This window comes from Pseudophryne corroboree, chromosome 4, assembly GCF_028390025.1.
Source record: "Pseudophryne corroboree isolate aPseCor3 chromosome 4, aPseCor3.hap2, whole genome shotgun sequence".
NCBI lineage: Eukaryota > Metazoa > Chordata > Amphibia > Anura > Myobatrachidae > Pseudophryne > Pseudophryne corroboree.
Window position 1 is genome coordinate 89,479,509 of NC_086447.1, and position 14,343 is coordinate 89,493,851.

At 43.4% G+C, this 14,343-nt stretch overlaps 1 protein-coding gene across 3 annotated transcripts in view; it reads left to right on the forward strand.

Annotated features, from left to right (window-relative positions):
- Positions 1-7,319, forward strand: part of OPN5 (opsin 5) — a 255,314-nt gene extending 247,995 nt beyond the window's left edge. For all 3 annotated transcript variants that reach the window (XM_063915251.1, XM_063915249.1, XM_063915250.1), the window contains one exon: positions 2,342-7,319. In XM_063915251.1, coding sequence (XP_063771321.1) covers positions 2,342-2,390 — 49 coding nt within the window. In that variant the 3' untranslated portion in view covers positions 2,391-7,319. The remainder of the gene's footprint in view (positions 1-2,341) is intronic.
- The last annotated feature ends 7,024 nt before the right edge of the window (positions 7,320-14,343 follow it).

Here is a 14,343-nt window from a genome sequence, read left to right on the forward strand (position 1 = left end):
CCTTAACCCCAATGCTAACTCTAACCCGAACCCTAGTGCTAACTCTAACCTAAACCCCAATGCTAACTATAACCTGAACCCTAATGCTAACTCTAACCCGAACCCTAATGCTAACTCTAACCTAAACCCCAATGCTAACTCTAACTAGAACCCTAGTGCTAACTCTAACCTAAACCCCAATGCTAACTCTAACCCGAACCCTAATGCTAACTCTAACCCGAACCCTAGTGCTAACTCTTTCCTAAACCCCAATGCTAACTCTAACCTGAACCCTAATGCTAACTCTAACCCGAACCCTAATGCTAACTCTAACCTAAACCGTAATGCTAACTCTAACCTAAACCGTAATGCTAACTCTAACCTAAACCCCAATGCTAACTCTAACCTAAACCCTGATGCTAACTCTAACCCGAACCCTAGTGCTAACTCTAACCCGAAGCCTAATGCGAACTCTAACCCAAAGCCTAATGCGAACTCTAACCCGAAGCCTAATGCTAACTCTAACCCGAAGCCTAATGCTAACTCTAACCCGAAGCCTAATGCTAACTCTAACCCGAACCCCAATGCTAACTCTAACCCGAACCCCAATGCTAACTCTAACCTGAACCCTAATGCTAACTCTAACCTAAACCCCAATGCTAACTCTAACCCGAACCCTAATGCTAACTCTAACCTAAACCCCAATGCTAACTCTAACTAGAACCCTAGTGCTAACTCTAACCTAAACCCCAATGCTAACTCTAACCCGAACCCTAATGTTAACTCTAACCCGAACCCTAGTGCTAACTCTAACCTAAACCCCAATGCTAACTCTAACCTGAACCCTAATGCTAACTCTAACCCGAACCCTAATGCTAACTCTAGCCTAAACCGCAATGCTAACTCTAACCTAAACCGTAATGCTAACTCTAACCTAAACCCCCATGCTAACTCTAACCCGAACCCTAGTGCTAACTCTAACCCGAAGCCTAATGCGAACTCTAACCCGAACCCTAGTGCTAACTCTAACCTGAACCCCAATGCTAACTCTAACCCGAACCCTAATGTTAACTCTAACCCGAACCCTAATGTTAACTCTAACCCGAACCTAAATGCTAACTCTAACCTAATCCCCAATGTTAACTCTAACCTAAACCCCAATACTAACTCTAACCCGAACCCTAGTGCTAACTCTAACCTAAACCCCAATGCTAACTCTAACCTAAACCCCAATCCTAACTCTAACCTGAACCCTAATGCTAACTCTAACCCGAACCCTAATGCTAACTCTAACCTGAACCCTAATGCTAACTCTAGTCTAACCCAAACCCTAATGCTATCGCTAACCCGAACCCTAACGTTAACTCTAACCCTAACAGTAACCCTAACCCAAAAGCTAACTCTATCCCTAAATCTAACCCCAACGGTGACCCTTACCCTAATGCTAACTTACTAATGCTTACTAACCTATACTCTAACTCTAACATTGGCTAATTCTAGCCCTAACAGAAATATTCTGACTGCATAGGAGCAACAATGATTAGGGGCTCACACAATATACCCCCCACCCATAAAACTGAAAAATGCAGTGAAGTCCCACCCACAGAGCGGCTCATATGTAGCCATGACATATTTACGAACTAAAATTGTATTATCTGCATACAATAGGGGTAATTCCAAGTTGATCGCAACAGGATTTTTTTTAGCAGTTGGGCAAAACCATGTGCACTGCAGGGGAGGCAGATATAACATGTGCAGAGAGAGTTAGATTTGGGTGGGTTATTTTATTTCTGTGCAGGGTAAATACTGGCTGCTTTATTTTTACACTGCAAATTAAATTGCAGATTGAACACACCCCACTCAAATCTAACTCTCTCTGCACATGTTATATCTGCCTCCCCTGCAGTGCACATGGTTTTGCCCAACTGCTAAAAAAAAATCCTGCTGCGATCAACTTGGAATTACCCCCAATTTTACAATCAGCTAATTGCTTGTGAATGGCGCCACCTAGTGGAATTGCTATTTAACTGTCAGTTTATATTTTCCTCAATGTTTATTTATTTATTTATTACAATGTATTTATATAGCAGCGGCATCTTCCAAAGCCCTTTAGAAGTGGTTGAGGAAATAAAAATGATTTTTATGCTAATACTTTCTTAGGAGGAAGAGGAAAAGTGAAGTTACCCAGCGTTATCTAGTACGTTCGATAACATGATAAGTGGTGATTGGTTGCAGGGATTAGATTGTATATCTTCCACGTAATGTAATTGTATTTGCAGCTATTCTTTAGAATTAGGATCCACATACAGTACAGTAAAGTTATTACACCCGTGTGTTGAGTGACCCGTTTTTTCTTTTGCAGAATCTACACTGTAAGCCAGTACCGGAGATCAGTTCCGTCCACAGATTGAGGAGAGACGGCAGAACTACAGACAAACTGTGATGACTAATTTATTCCAGGAGATTAGAAGACTAGACCCCTGTATTTTCCAGAAATGTTTATTTTCCTATGTGCGTACAGTATATCTATAGAAAGCTATTTGGTGAGGAAACACTGTATACCTGTGTTGTGCACAGTGAAGATTTTGTTATATAATATATCATTTTAATGATGATATGTCTGATCAAAATACAGAAATTGCACTAAGTTTTCTCTGTGAATGATGAAACACTGTCAGGAATCAGGGGATTCCACAGCTATGGAGACGAAGTCCCACGAAATAAGTTGTTTGTATAAAATAAATTATTTCAAGGTTCATTGTGCATACATTAGACGTTGGCACATTATACACAGAGCGATGCAGGCTTTAGTACCAAAACGCCACAGCTACTGTATAAGATGTATTATATTGCTTTATATTTAAATGAATTCATAATTTATATTTCAAAACCTTTTTGTTTAGCTAAAATAAAAACATATAATATAAAAAGAGACTCACCACTATAATAATTTACACATAGCGCTCCACAGTAATGTAAATATAGGGCTGTTTAAGGCTAAGGTTTTTAATCTGATTAAATTAGTTACATACGCCCTTATTTATCAATGAGTGATAAATTTCACTGTGAGTGATAAATTGCACCAGCCAATCAGCTTCTAACTGCCATGTTACAGACTGTGTTTGAAAAATAAAAGATAGGAGCTGATTGGCTGGTGCAATTTATCACTCACAGTGAAATTAATCACTCGTTGATAAATAAGGGCAATAGTTCTTTATATGCTGCACTTATTACTATAATACATGACCCCTTTTTGCACCAATTTATACCTACATCACCTCCCACCCCATCTGCCTGTTCCCAGTGTATAAGTGGTGACAGACATGGGGGTAGATGTACTAAAAATTGGCCAAAAATAGATCTATTATTGATGTACAAATTGACCAATGTTGACAGGCTGTTCCAAGAAAAACAAATCCATATTTTTAAAAAAATCAATTTTTGATCGATTATATTCATTTATTTTTTTACATTTTAAATTGATGTCAATATTGGTTGAATTTTAGGTCTAAACTCTAATGTCACTCAGTTCCTTACAAAATCCACATAAAAAGCGTCAGATTTTTTTTGCTGATTTTGCTGATTTTCTATTGGACAAAATAAACCACATGCAAGAAGCTGCTATTGTTCCTTTAATTCTGGTTTGCGTACATTTCCGATGGTTGGGTGCCTGCGATGGTTTGCGTACATTTTCAATGGTTGGGTGCCTGCGATGGTTTGCGAACATCGCCGGCAATGGGGAGCCTGTGCAGTGCCCCCTGTGCTGTTTGATTCATTGACGGGCGCTATGGCAATCGCAGCTGTGATTGTATAGGCTGAGGATGTGTGAAAGTATTCCAAAAACCCAGCAGCCCTGAAAACTACAGAGACGCCCCCTGGAGCCATCACAAAGGTGCAGCAACTGCATACACATTCCCAGCACTTATGCACATCCTTCCATAATCATCAGCTCAAGTAAATAAATGGTCAAGCAGCATGGCAGCCTGAAAGGAGACGCCCAAACACGGCGGTGACAGGCCTGCGTTCAATGCTCACAAATGGTGCCTGTCATTTAGACTCTGTGACGGTAAGCGCAGCGAGCGGCATTGCTATTAGACTATGGCGTATGCGCAGAGTGATGCATATGCATGCGCAATTTACAGATAATCACTCAATTGCAAAAAACATCGGCATAGCGTCCATCATCCCTACTTTTATAGGCATCGTAATGAAGGTTTAGGCAATAGAATGTGTTTTAGAAGTGAAAAACACCTATTACTCTATTGCATGGTCGATTTGTGATCAATTTTACAAAGCGACTGTTAGTAAATCTATTTGCGTTAGAGGGGGTCTTTAAAACATCAATGTTTTTCCGATGTTCAATTTTGGGTGATTTTTACTTTTCGTTAATATCCAACATGCAAAGTTGACAAAAAATCGGTGGAAAACAAAAAATCAACCTTTAGTTGATACCCCCTGGTCTCTTTAAACAAATCCAAAGAAAGAGAAAATTATTCCTTAATGCTGTTTCCTTCAGCAGCAATTAGTATGTGCTCAGCTCTACTGTATAATATTTTTATTATTATTATCTATTAATTATAAGGCACCGCAAAGTTTCTGGGGCACCGTACAAGTGGTGACATTAAACAATAATTACAGAGCATAGGCAGACTACACAACAGATAGCCATAGCTTAAGTACAAAGCCAAAGCATTACTAGAACAATACGGTCCGTGAGTAAAAGGGGCGTACAAGACAACAACATTATATACCTGACACATAGACATAGCCAGAATAACAATGAAGGGATGGCATCTCAGAGAAATCGCATGGCAGACAGGTGAATTTGGCATCAGACATAGGTGGTGGTGGGGTTTAAAGACAGACAGACGTTGCGTAGCAGTTATGCGTAATAGGATGAAAGGATGAATGTAGAACCAATCAGAATAAGGCATGACAGGGACACAGAAGGGAGCTGGAGAGTGGACAGGTGTGAGATGTAAGGAGTAGGGCCCTGCCTGTTAGAACTTACATTCTATGGGGGTTATAGGGCACAATAGAGGTCAGTGGTGCATTAGTTATAATGGTGACAGCTGAGGCTAGGTGGTACATAGGTCTAGGAGGTGCAGGGGCTGGACTGTTATGGGGCTTAGGGCCCAGGCAGTTCACAGGCCAAGGCTGGAGCCTAAATAGTGATAAGGTCATGATGAAGCAAGTTGTCTATGGTGGTATGGAGGACTGCGCTGAGTAGATGGACTTCCCTGACTGAGTGTAGACTGAGGGCCAGAGAAAGTAATTAGCCTGATGTGGCCCAGTGTGCAGTAAGTAGCTCACCTTGAGTATACAGGCCAGAATCATCCTTTTCTGAGGCACGGTGGCTGAAGAAGACTGTGACTGCGAGTCATCAGAAGCCCAGCGGCAGGCTCTAAGCCCTGTCATCCTTCACACATTCTGGAGCTGCTGGAACATTACTGGTGGATATTTCCAGACTGTGGTCCTGATTCAAGTTTTTATGGAATTGCACATCTGCAAGGAAGCGGCCGTGCAATTCCGTCTAATTAAAATGCTAATGCAGCAGGAGGCGCCTGTAGAAGACGCCTTCTGTTAATGAGGATCCCAGTGCTGTGTCTGAAAACTCAGCCTTGGATCACCATCGCAACCATCGGTCGCAATTTGCAATTGTCAGACACCCGAGTCCAGGAAGTCTCAGTCCGACGACGCAGACCCTGGACCGGTCATGGCCCACAAAACATTCACATCATACCCATGTTTTGAAGAACGGTGCTGGGTTCTTTCCCCGCTCCTCCCCCCAGTATGTCAGTCATGCTGCGGCTGACAGGGGGCTGCGAGCGACATCGCAAGACCCGTTCTGCATATGAATGGGTCTTGCGCCTGTCCAGACCTACAACCATTGTATTTGTACGCAAACCATCGTGAGCGGATACAGTTAAATAATGACGCTTGTCTGTGCGGCAGGATATGCGTATCAGTTATACCTTCACCATGTGTTTATAAAGCACAGGTCGTGTAGCGCTTGGGATTCAGAAATACAGCCTAATAGTTGCTCTCAATGAAATTTAACCAATACAAATGTAAAACAATAATATTAATAAATAAATGCAAATAAAGTAAAAATAACAATGACAAATCTCCCGGGAGTGGAGCTTATCATATGCTAAGAAAATACCAATGTCAAACAATATATTTATAAAAATGTATGTGCAGAAATAAGTCGGCTACTGTCCGTCCGTCAGCGGTGGGTGCCGCAGTAACACTCGCCGAGCTGCTCATATGTAGAGTAGACATGGAAAGAGTCCAATGTACCCAAGTGTGACACAAAGGGGCCTATATATTAATTATTATTTGCGGGATATCCTCTGAATACACCCATTCACAGGGGGTACCACAAGTGCCCCCCAAATGTATCTACAGGGGATCCGCTGTTTTTGACAGCAAAAGCAGTCTCTAAATAAACCTATGGGGGTTGCTTTCTTGCCGGGATACGGTCATTAGGTCGACCACACTTAGGTCGACAGTCATTAGGTTGACCACTATTTGTCGACATGCATTAGGTCGACATGGAAAAAGGTTGACGTGGGTTTTTCACATTTTGTAAACATTTTTGAACATTTTCATATTTTACGATCCACGTGGACTACGGTTAGGGAACGGTAACCTATGCCAAACGCAGCGGTAGCGGAGCGAGGCACCCTTGCCCGAAGCAGGGAGGGACACGGTGCACTAATTGGAGTTCCCCATCACTTTACGAAGAAAACTAGACCAAAAAAGTAAAAAAACTCATGTCAACCTTTTTCCATGTCGGCCTTGTTCATGCCGACTTAATGACTGTCGACCTAAGTGTGGTCGACCTAATGACCCATAGCCGTCTCGCCAAATTTACCAAGCTTACCCCAGTAGCTACTGCCTACAGCTCACAATAAGCACCAGGATACGGATCTGTAGGACCCTTCCCGGCACTCACCACTCCCGCATGCTCGGCCAGCAGACCACACATACGCAGTAGTGTGACGTGCCCCGGAAGTAAAAGTAAAGCAATCGCTAATGCAAATGGCTTTCCTTTTATACATCGCAGGGATGGGCTCCTGTTCCTATGTGTACATTAGTGCATACCTGAGAAACTGAATTTCTTATTGCCGCGAGTAACTACCGGGTCAGAAACCGATAGTTAATAAATGGGCTCCAAAGTATCTCAATGATGCGAGTACAGTAACGATACAATGTTGTCATGACCAATGAAGATAGAACTGGACTAAACAGATGACTAATGGACATTTGTACAGTGCAACAGAATATGTTGGCGCTATATCATTTACTGTTAATAAATAAATACAATGACATAATGAGGCTGTTCCTGGAGCACTAACCATATGTATAACTGTAGCCCTAGCAGTCCGTGTAGAGGTTACAGTATGAGGGTCAGAGTCGGACCTGGCCGTATCTGGTCTCCCAGAATTACATTGTGTATATAGACATGTATACGGGCAGTGCCGGCTGTGCCACTAATGTCTGCTGCCTGATGCCTTCCTACAGGGTGCCCAGCAAGCAGATAACCTGCATCTTATTGATGTGTCAGAGTACTGTTCCTGCAGCCTGGGATCATTTACACTTGTGCAGAGGAAAACTGATTCATTTATCTCTGACCAAGGGGGACATGTACTAAGCAGTGATAAAACTGGAGAAGTGAGCCAGTGGAGACGTTGCCCATGGCAACCAATCAGCTGCTCTGTATACTTTTATAGTATGCAAATTACTGTATAAATGTTACGTCAATGCTGATTGGTTGCCATGGGCAACTTCTCCACTGGCTCACTTCTCCACTTTTATCACTGCTTAGTACATGTCCCCCTAAGGGCCTAATTCAGATCTGTTCGCTGGGCTGCGTTTTTTGCTGCCCTGCAATCATAGGGAGTGTATTTTTGCTGTGCAAGTGTGCGATCGCATGTGTAGCAGAGCTGTACAAACTGATTTTGTGCAGACTTACTCTTCTTGTGCGATAGAATCCTGATAATCGGCGCCGGAGCTGACATCAGACACCCTCCCTGAAAACGCTTGAGCCCGCCTGCATTTTTCCGGACACTCCATGAAAACGGTCAGTTGCCACCCACAAACGCCCTATTCCTGTCAATCTCCTTGCGAACGCCTGTGCGAATGGATCCTTCGCACCATCCTGTCGCTGACCGCCGAAGCCCGTTGTAGCTGTGCGACGCGCCGGTGCAGTGTGGTGCATACGCATGCGCAGTTCGGATCTGATCGCCCTCTGTGCGAAAACGCACAGCAGCGATCAGATCTGAATGACCCCCTCAGACCTGTTCGCAGCAGCAAATTTGTTAGCTAATGGGCAAAACCAAGGGCCTAATTCAGGCCTGTTTGCTCGCTAGTTTTTTTTTGCAGTCCTGCGTTCGCATAGTCGCCGCCCATAGGGGAGTGTATTTTCACTTTGCAAGTGTGCGAACGCATGTGTAGCAGAGCTGTACAAACAGATTGTGTGCAGTCTCTGCGCAGCCCAGGACTTACTCAGCCGCTGCGATCACATCAGCCTGTCCGGTACCGGAATTGCCGTCAGACACCCGCCCTGCAAACGCATGGACACGCCTGCATTATTCCAACCACTCCCAGAAAACGGTCAGTTGCCACCCACAAACGCCTTCTTCCTGTCACTCTCCTTGCGAATGCCGTGCAAATGGATCCTTCGCACAAACCCATCGCTGAGCGGCGATCCGCTTTGTACCCGTGCGACGCGCAGTTTAGACCTGATCGCCCACTGTACGAAATCGCAGCCTAGCGATCAAGTCTGAATTAGGCCCCATGTGCTCTGCATGGGGGGCAGATGTAAGATATGCAGAGAGAGAGTTAGATTTGGGTGGGTTATATTGTTTCTGTGCAGGGTAAATACTGGCTGCTTTGTTTTTACACTAGAGTTTAGATTCAGTTTGAATACACCCCACCCAAATCTAACTCTCTATGCACATGTTACATCTGCCCCCCCCCCCCCCCTGCAGTGCAACATGGTTTTGCCCATTAGCTAACAAATTTGCTGCTGCAATCAGGTCTGAATTAGACCCCTTGGCAATTTGCAAATGAGACACTGACCACCCCAATACAGACAGTGCGGGGAACAGCAGACCTCTTCTACTGCAGTTTAACCCCTGCCGCGCTGGAGGAAGCTTCATGCATCGTACCGAGGGCAAGATAGCGGATTTTCTCTAGAAGTGATTTTCCTGCTGACAAGTAGAACTGCACTGGGCATATGAAAGTGATGTATGTTAGGCTGGGTACACACTATGCCAGCGGATCCACCGACAGAGCGGATGATGAGATAAGTATACACACTTACCAATCGGCTGCTCTGTATGTCTAGGCAGTCATCACTGCTGAGCGGGCATTTGAATCTGCCCGCCCAGCTGTGACGTCACTGCCTGCAGCCAGTGTATGGGCGGTCAGTGGGTCATCTGTACACACAGCCAGACATGCCGCTATATCTGCAAGATCAAGCGGCATCAGCTATGCAGCAAGGCCAACGCAATTGTTCACAGACATAACGAGTGCCCACACCCGCTGACCCCATATGGTCGACATGCAACAGGTTGGCAGGGTCAAGAGGTCAACATGTAACAGGTCAACAGCTACAAAAGGTTTGTCGGGCAAAAGGTTGACATAAAAATGGCTGACACAAGTTGTTTTCTTGGTGTCATTTTCTATGTTAAACCACATGCGACCCCAGTTAGTGCACCGCGTCCTCTTGCGTGGTCACTTCGCTCGCAGCGCTTTGGGCACAGTGCCTTGCTACGCCACCGTTGTGCTCGGCACATGCTACTATTCCCAGTTGTAGTGCACATGGACGGTGCTGTCACTGATGAAAAAGTTGAAAATAAAAACTTGTGTCGATCATATGTGTGTCGGCCATTGTCATGTCGACCATTTGAACCTCTTGACTTGAAGCCATCAACCTTCTACATGTCAACCTTTTGTACCTGTCGAGCTAATGCATGTCGACCATATGGGGTTGACCAATTGACTGTTGACCTATTTATTGTCAACCAATCATCCGGATCCCATTGTTGTGAGCAAAGCAACAAAAATAAAAAATAAAAGTAAGTAACTTTGCAACTGGAACAAACTATCACTGCAAAGGGAGCAAATACATGTATTATTGTTTGCATGCAGGGTAAATACCGGCTGCTTTTGCATGTACTGTAGCCGAGTGCTGGACAGCCTTTTTTTGTTGTTGCATTTTAGATTTGATTTTGTACATGCTCCTCCCAAATCTAACTTTCTCTGCACATGTTACATCCACCCCTCCTGCAGTGCAGCATGGTTTGCCCAGGTGCAAAGTTACCAGATATTTTTGTTTGCTTTGCTGTCATCTCAGAATCAGCCTCTACTAGTGTATTGTGATTCTTCTCCTTCTCAGTGACTAGATAACCCTACCAGCAGGCTTTCTGACCTACTGTATCTTGTTTGTCACAACCACCTCATTTTTTTGTCAGTGGTCACCTAATTTTCACCGGATTCATTCGCTTTGGGCTTTAATGAACAAGCGTGCAATCCATTGGTAAACCAGCAAATGAAGAAGTCGCAGTTTTACTCTCATTTAATCAGTACTCAAATACGTCCAGTGACCAGGTGCAGAGCACATACATGTCCACTGCAAATGGAGTTTATAAATATAATAGTAAAAAATTCTGACAACTGGGAAAAACCAAATAGACATTAATTGCAGCTGACATTGGGGGTCATTCCGAGTTGATCGTAGCTGTGCTAAATTTAGCACAGCTGTGATCAAGTTCCCAGACATGTGGGGGGACGCCCAGCACAGGGCTAGCCCGCCCTCCATGTCTGTCCCCCCCCCCCCCCCCCCCAAGTACAAAAGCATCGCACAGCGGCGATGCTTTTGTACTTGTTGAGTAACTCCCGGCCAGCGCAGCTTCTGCGGCTGACCGGAAGTTGCTCGTCACTGTTCCGCCCCCCGCAAGGTCCGGCCACGCCTGCGTTGGCCGGACTGCGCCCCCACAACGGCAGACAAAATAAGCTGTGCTGCCCCCTTCCGCCCAGCGACCGCCTCTGCCTGTCAATCAGGCAGAGGCGTTCGCTAGGGTATGACAGCCTTCAGCCGTCTGGCATGCACCGGCGCCGCTGCGAACAACTGCAGTGAGCGATCGAGTCGTAATGACCCCCATTATGCCATTGTCTGCCCCCTATCTTTACTTTGAGTGCAACCAGTGATGTTGTGGCTGCACCAACTAACGAGCAGACGGACGTTTCTGAAGGAAGTACAATAGACTAATATCCTGCCTATGGGTTAATGAGCTTCTAATAGGAGGAATACGCTCTATTATGATGGAGCTTTCCCCACTTATTAACCACTAAAATAACAACACATACAACATAGCTGGCAGTAAAGGTCACAGCTTTTATTCATTGAATAAAGCATGAAACTATTGGGTGGTGGCACGGAAAGCATCAGAGACAATCAGCTACATAGGACAAACAGAGACAGGAGTAGGACACTAGACTGTGTGGGAAGACCACCCCCTTACTTTGGCCAGATCGGATGTTCCTCGTAGACATGCCCAGCAGGCTCTTTCACCAGAACAGGACCATGAAATTAGCAACAAGATAATTCCCATGACATCTAAACCTATCCATGATATATACGCCCTATGGAGACAATTCCACACATACAGAGGAACCATGTCTGACCAAACCACAGAGACGCCTATCCACCGATGCTGGACATCAGTAACGTCACACCTAATCTGCAGGTTAAGTTTGACATCTACCCAAACTATTGCCCCTAAGTGAATCACCACCCACCCAGTGCCCCATCTATCTAGCAGTAGAGGAATTAAGTAAACTCAGACATCTATCCCAATGTAATCCTAACCCCAAACTAATGGACAGCACTGCCCTCAGGGATAAGAAAGGCCTGATGATGTTTGGCGTGATAAACAAATTAGCGCCCTATAAGCCAAACTTCTGAAGAGGTACAAACACGACCTGCAAAATGGCCGTCAGGATAAGGCCCACAAAACAAGATCAGCTAATAGGCAACATGAAACAACAAAAACTACCAGCAAATAATAGGAATGCTAGAAAGGGGAACCCAGATAAGGGTAAAATCCATACAAAAAACCTCTGCAATACCAAAAACCAATCAGGCCTGCTTAGGAAGAAAAACGACGTCACTTTCTACTCCCATAACAATGATGCAACAACCAAAGCTTGTTTGCCTCCTGCAGGGGGTGTAAACACATATAGGCAGGGCAGCAGAATGAATGTAGAACTTATAGTCCAAAGACTTGAAGTAGCTAGAGCCAGATGAAAAGATGCACCAGGAACACCAGAAGAATACACTCAAGAGACAGTGAAGGGGCAAAAACATACAATAATAGAATAAACATTATCATTGACAAATAACTTGGGGGGTAATTCCAAGTTGATCGCAGCAGGAAATTTTTGTAGCAGTTCGGCAACATCATGTGCACTGCAGGGGGGGGGGGGCAGATATAACATTTGCAGAGAGAGTTAGATTTGGGTGGGTTATTTTGTTTCTGTGCAGGGTAAATACTGGCTGCTTTATTTTTACACTGCAATTTAGATTGCAGATTGAACTCACCACACCCAAATCTATCTCTCTCTGCACATGTTATATCTGCCTCCCCTGCAGTGCACATGGTTTTGCCCAACTGCTACTAACAAAATTCCTGCTGCGATCAACTCAGAATTACCCCCTTGGTTCCTAATGACACAATAACATAATAGCAGAAGAAATGGCAAAACATATATGTCCTCCCAGGGGTACAGTACATGAAGAAGAGCAACTGTGAAGACTAAGATTTTACACTGTATGGAAATGCCATAAGTGCCATTGGAAGCTACAGTAAGTCATGATGTGGAATAAATTAAGCAACAATGTAATAGTAGGACTTGATAATCTTGTCACCCAACATGAACGACATTAAGCATAATGCAGAAGAAAGTATGCATGAGAAAGGGAAATGAAATGAACCTGTGTAAAAGTAAAGAAGATACCTATCAACAAAGAGAGAGTTGTTTAGTAGCAAGTGAATCAACTTGATGTGAGTGTGCCATGACAATCAGAAAAGAAAGTGATGGTAACCTATGAGGGATCTGGCTATCTCAGAGACAGTCAAAATATAACTTTTATTAGTATTCTGAGTAAAAGATATTCATAAAAAGCGAAGAATTAATTTAAAAGAGAAAGTGCGGTGAATAGCGCGGCGGCCAATCATATCCGCTGCTCGTGCGGGACTGCCTATCCGCCGCCATCGCATCATATTTGTCCCGCCTCACTCCCTTGATTGACGGGAGTTTCGTGGGGCTGGGGACTCAGTGGCGCATGCGCAGAACAAATACTAAGTGTCACTGAGCCTATTACTACTAGTCCGGAATAATCGAATGCCGATGTACGACAAGTTAACTCAGCTATTCGAGCAATGTTCAACTATACAGAGGGATTGTTCCTAAAGAATCTCGCTCCAAATGTCCCCTCTTTTAATATATTCCCCTAGTCTCTAGTTTAACTGGGCAAAAAGTACGGATCTAAAATCCGAGCTCTGGGTCACATGACCACGGCTCCCATTCAGTATATGTAATTGTCTCAGGCATTCCTAAGGATTACCGATCTACTTACTAAAATATCTCTGTCAGTATGGTTATAACTAAAAAAAGTTGTGAGAAATAAACACTAATGATGGACATAATTCTGAAAAATGTAATTCTTTAATCCCATGGACATCATTATGCTATCCTTATACTGTATAATTACCACTAATCATTATAGTCCTATTAATATTTATAGTACTTTCATTAAGCAAAACAATATATATAATAAGAAGATGTATATGTATATTGTGATTATTCCATTGAATAGATATAAGAAGTTTATTTGAAAGGAAATAGTGAGATTAATCTTAATAATGAATTAGTGAAAAAATGGGTAATAATTAGTGATAAGTGCATTGGAAATCTTGTAGAACACTTGTAGATGTACTTAATGACCCTTAAAAAATTGCTAGTGACAAATTACTGATTATGAATGTTACATTAATCATAAACCTACATTAAGAAATTTAATTAGTGTGTGTGGTTGTGCTCTGACACTGAAACAAACGGTGTAGGTGATCATAAGGTGCCCAAATCCACAAAAAACAAAACGTGAAAAAAGGGGAAAATGGGAGGAAGGGAAAGGAAATAACCAATGACTAAAGGGATATCTCTTTAATAATACATAAATATATATATAATAATATATCCAAATGGATTGTAAATACAAATTAAAATGTCATAATGAATATAAATGTGAAAAAATACATATTGGTATTTTTATAAAAGTATCGGACT